The sequence below is a fragment of the Echinops telfairi genome, unplaced genomic scaffold (genome assembly GCF_000313985.2).
Source record: "Echinops telfairi isolate 266 unplaced genomic scaffold, ASM31398v2 ScPeMD7_655;HRSCAF=1070, whole genome shotgun sequence".
NCBI lineage: Eukaryota > Metazoa > Chordata > Mammalia > Afrosoricida > Tenrecidae > Echinops > Echinops telfairi.
The window spans coordinates 21347900-21353044 of NW_022104553.1; the positions used below are offsets into that span (position 1 = coordinate 21347900).

At 50.5% G+C, this 5145-nt stretch overlaps 1 protein-coding gene across 1 annotated transcript in view; it reads left to right on the forward strand.

Annotated features, from left to right (window-relative positions):
* Nucleotides 1-5145, forward strand: part of IZUMO2 (IZUMO family member 2) — a 59387-nt gene that overhangs the window by 50241 nt on the left and 4001 nt on the right. The window contains exons 4-7 of the mRNA XM_045292626.1: nt 588-674; nt 888-908; nt 1807-1887; nt 2733-2859. Of these exons, the coding sequence (XP_045148561.1) occupies nt 588-674; nt 888-908; nt 1807-1887; nt 2733-2859 (316 nt within the window). The remainder of the gene's footprint in view (nt 1-587; nt 675-887; nt 909-1806; nt 1888-2732; nt 2860-5145) is intronic.

Below are 5145 nucleotides of genomic sequence, written 5' to 3' on the forward strand. Positions count from 1 at the left end.
GACCCCTGCCAGCGCTGAGATGCTTACACATTCACTGACTCGGCTTTCCTCCTGCAGTCGGCATCATTGCCTCTGTTTTGTGAGATGGAGGAGGACTTTGTGGCTTGCTGTTGGATATAAGGGTTAATGGGTGAATATTGGACTTGTGGGCTTGGGCAGCACTGGGTTGGGATGTTTTCTTGAGGTGCACTTACCTTTCTATAAAACTCTCTCTTATACATGAGTTTCTGCGGATTTGTTTTCTCTAAAGTACCCAGACTAATACAAGCGTTCTAGTCTGGGAAACTCTAGAGCATTCTAGTTTGAGAAACTCACATGGGCACTTCTACCCATCCTAGGGGGTGGCTAAGAATCCATTAGATGGCTGTGAGTTTCGTTTTTGTTTTGAATTATACACAATAAATAAGCCAATGTCTCTTCTTTTAAACAACTTGTAATAGTTTCCTATGGCTGTCCTAGCAGACCCAGAGGCCCAGGAAATGAGAGCCGTCTACTCCTGGGCCCTTCTCTTGGACAGTGGTAGTGGGACACTGCCTGGGTACCTCCCACCACACATCTCACGAGGATCTCTCTCTCTCTCCCCGCAGATGAGCCACTGCTGGAAAAGTTGGTGGCTTTTAGACTGAGGGTGCTTCACGAACTCAAGAGCATTCTGAAAGACTATGAACACAAAGGTGCAGCCCCCACTGCTCCGCAGAGCTCCTCCTGCCGCCCCTCCGTCCCCTTCTCCCATTGTCTCCCCAGCCTCCCTCTTCCACTCTCCCCTCCCACTGACCTCTTCAGCTCTCCAGCCCTCCTGCCCTCCACTCTCCCTCCCCCGGACTCTTCTAAGTAAATTACCAATTTGCTAGTCCAGCCTCACTCACGGAAGCTCTGTTCTCTTACAGCCTGCGACCCTAAGCTTTGCTGTGAGTTCTGCGTTTATTTTCTCTACGCCTTTACGCCCCCTAACCCCTGTCTATCCTCCAGCCCTGCTCTCCTACACCTTCCACTTTGGGGGGCGGGGTGGGGGGAGGGGTTCCCCTACCCCAAAGCCATACTACCCAGGGATATCTGCATTGAGTGGGGTTTGGGAAATGGTTACAACTTGCAAATATGTAGCTGTGGAACCAGATCGATGGATTGCCAGATGGCCGGATTGACTGACAGACTGATTTGGGGAGTGGATAGGGTAGTCTCTGCTTAACATAACAAATAATCCCCCTTCATCTTCACCCCGTCAACGCAACAGGAGATTATTTCTCTGCCGTGCAAACTCCATTCTGAGTTGAGACGTTATTTTCAGCGGTGTGACGCAGGGATCCGAGCTGTCTCCGTTTTGGAGCTTTCCAATGTTGAGTCAGAAGAGAAAAGGCAACGGAGCCTCACATGGGGAGTGGCGTGTCACTGTGCCCGCTTTCTATTGGCTAACGCTCGGTCACATGGCCGCAGCCTGCTGCAGGGGAGCCTGGGAGATGTAGTCTTCGTGCGTGCCCAGGCTGAGGCCCCCCCGTCTGGCCGTCAGCGTTTAAACAGCCTGTGCCACAAGGGGGCGCCATGTGAAAACCACGTGGCGGAGTCCCTGTGGCTTCTGACGTCAGCTGTCACCCAGAGTTAGTCACAGGCTCGGAAACCGCAGGGGCAGTTCTCCCCTGTCTTATAAGGTCGCTAGGAGTCAGGATCCACTTGATGGGACACGCCCCCGATGGAATGGGGGGGGGGGAGGTTGGGGGGAGAGGGAGCCAGGAGGCCCAAGGGACCCTGTTTTCTCTCTCTCCCGGGACCCTCCTGGAAGCCACTCTCACGAGTCTCCTCCCCCATGTGCAGACACGCTGCAAGAGGAGGTCACGGACTGCTTCCTCTGCCAGAAGATCATTCCCAAGTGCATCAATAACAAGTATTGCTTTGGTAAGAGGAGGCCCCGGGCAGGGGGCAGGGGGCAGGAAGGCGGCCACGGGTTTTGAGGGCTCCCGCATATTCCCTTTACACCCACTGACAGCGTGGCCCCCAAATGCCTTCCACTTTCTGAGAGTGCTCCCCGCCCCCTCCCCAGCTCCCTTGTTAAATGGCAAGACATCGCCTGAACTAGGGGTGGCGGGGTGGCAAGGCCAGAAGAGGAGCAAGCTCTGGTGGCAGAGCGGTTATGCATTGGGCTGCGGATCTGCAGGATCAGCAGTTCGAAACGACCAGCCGGTCCGCAGGAGAAAGAGGAGGCTCTCTCCTCCTGCCAAAAGTTACAGTCTTGGTAACCCACGGGGGCAGTTCTACTCTATCCTATAGGGTCACTATGAGTCAGAATCCTATGGCAGTATGTTTGGTTTGGTTTGGGTTTTTTGGTAATGCAGGGGGGGAAAGGGGGGATTCCCACAGAGGGTATTCCTCATAGCCAAGGTCATACTTAGGGAGACTAGAAGAACATGCCGAAAACATTCTCATTCATTCACAGATTTTTTTTAAAACTTTTTTGTTATTGTTGACGTTTGAATATGCCCTTTTAACCGTGGACCCTCAGAGAGCCATCAGGATACAACACGGTTCCCCGAACCTTGCCACATGCTGTTCGCTTTCTGGCTCACACTGTTCCCTGCACTCCCCACCCGACGACATTCCTAGCCTGGCATTCTTGGATCCATCCTGCTTTGGGCACTTGGTTTTCAGACAGCCTTGGATTGGATCTGCTACGAATTGAGGAAGGGTCGTTACTGATCAGCCGGGGACTCTCTCTCTCTCTCCTTCTCCCTCTCCCACACTAGTGAACCGGCAGCCCCGCATGACCCTGCAGTTCCAGGACAGGGAGTACTACCCGCAGGACCAGGCTGCGCTGGGCATCACCATCTCCGTGTTCCTGGCTTTCTTCCTCTTCCTGACCATGTTGTTCTCGTGAGTCGCCACCCCTGCCCTCCCCTCGGTCCCTGGGGTATTCTCACAGTTGAGGGGCCCCTCCAAAAAATAGCAGACGCTGGGCTTGTCACCTTGTCCTTTCTGAGTCTCCTCTCCTCCTCCCTCTCTCCCTGATCTCTCCCTCCCCCCTCTCCTCTGGTTTCTCTCCTTCCCTCCTCCTTTCTTTCTCTCCCTCTCCCTTTCTCCCCCCTCCTCTCTCTCCCCCTCCTCTCTAACATTCTTGTTTTTGTTTTTTTTCCCATTTAAATCATTTTAGTGGGGGCTCCTGCAACTCTTATCATACATGCATCCATTGTGTCAAGCACATTTGTACATTTGTTACCATCATCATTCTCAAAACATGTTCTTTCTACTTGAGTCTTTGGTAGTTTATAAATTATTCTTATTTTTTCATGCCTTACACTGTCTGATGTCTCTCTAACATTCTTTCTCACGCTATTGTCCTGTCTGTTCTCTCGCTAGATAGATAGATATAGATACATATATAGATATAGATATAGATGTTAGTTCTATATATATAGATATAGATATAGATATAGATATAAATATAGATCTCTTGCCCCGCCCTCCTGTCTCTGACTCTGTCTGGAGTCCCTGGGAAGTAGAAAGAGTTAATGTGCCATCCAATAGGGAGTGGAAATGGTTAATGTGCCCTCTGAGGTTGGAGAGGAAATGGCTATTTCACCCTTTGAGTCTGGAGAGGAAATCGCTAACTGCACTCTCTACTGTCTGAGAGTCGGAGGTTCAAGGCCACACAGAGGTACCTCGTATGAAAAGCCTGGCCATCTACCTCCCGAAAAACAGCCCCTGGACACCCCACGGTGTGTGTGGGGGTTGACTGTGGCACAGGAGGGGTCCCCAGGAGTCGGAAGTGACTTGACTTGGTGGCAGCTAACTTGTTTGTACGGATCCCTGGTGGTGCGATGGGTTAAGCGGTGATTGCACCAGTAACAACTAGGTCCAGAGTTCAAACCCATCAATCTCCACAGGAGAAAGGCAATGTGGGAAACTAACACTGATAGAAATAGGACGAGGACTCTTCCCTAACTTAGAGGGAATCTGGAAAGCTGGTCTTCCACGGCAGGAAAGCCTCCACGTTGGTTAGTTCAGGTCCAAGTACATGATCCTGCTTTAAATATCGTTACCACAGACTCTCCCCTAACAGCTACGCTGCCTTAAAGTAGCACATGGTGGATTCTGTCTCCCTGTATAAGCAGACATGCTTTTGTTATCTCTTCCCTCCACGGCACCCAGCCCCTCTCATCCTTTCCCCCATTGCAGGTATTAAGTTTCCTCACCTGTGAGCTCAGGGACTTTACAGTGGTTACCACCCAGCTTGTGACATATATAACTACTGAATATGTATGTCTTATGGCTACCTATAAATATCCCGAGACCGTAAAGACTCTCTCTGCGTGGACCTGGCCACTGAGATGATGGCCGTCCCAGAGGTGAGCCTGTGACCATGCAACGTGTCTGACTCCTCTATTTTACTTCCTCTTGTATCTCTCCTATCTTCCATGACTTTACTATGATCTTTATAGATTATCACCATTCCGTTGCGCCTACGGACTCTGCAGTTGTCAGAGACTGGTTTCCTCCCATCCTTCATCCAGGAAGATATAATGACCCACCACAACATACATATTCCACTCAGGTCCCTATTCCTGCTCCAGTAAGCCCCCTGTGAGTAGGATGTCTTGGTCTACCACCAACCACGCGTGTGTGACGGTTTTCCTTGACCTGCCAGGTCCTCTTGAGAGCGCTGTATCTCAGTAAACCCTTGGGCACTGGTGTGAGCCCGTGCCAATAGTTTCTCTCCTCTGGGTACTATGTCTTGGCCTCCTCATGTGCCCTGTTTGTTCAAAGTAAATGCACGGTCATGGGGTCCACGCTGACTCACCGAGACCTTTTAGGACAGGATGCAACTGCCCCTGTGGGTTTCTAAGATTGTCCGTCATCTTTGTTTATTTATTTATTTATCCATCTTTTTTTTTTTTTTTGGATGGGAGAAACATCATCTTTATTCGAACTTGTATATAAGACTGAGAAATACAACATATCTGAATTCCTGGGGCCTGGCAACAGCAGTCCTCAGCAGTTTGCAGGAGTAAGTGCCCCCTTCAACTAAACAGGGGAACACAGCAACTAGAACCACGGGAGCAAGACCAGCAGAGCCAGCCCCCGACTTCAGAAGAACAGGAATCATGATATTCCTATGGTTTAAATCAGAGCAGAAATACATGAATTGGAAGAAGAAAAAAA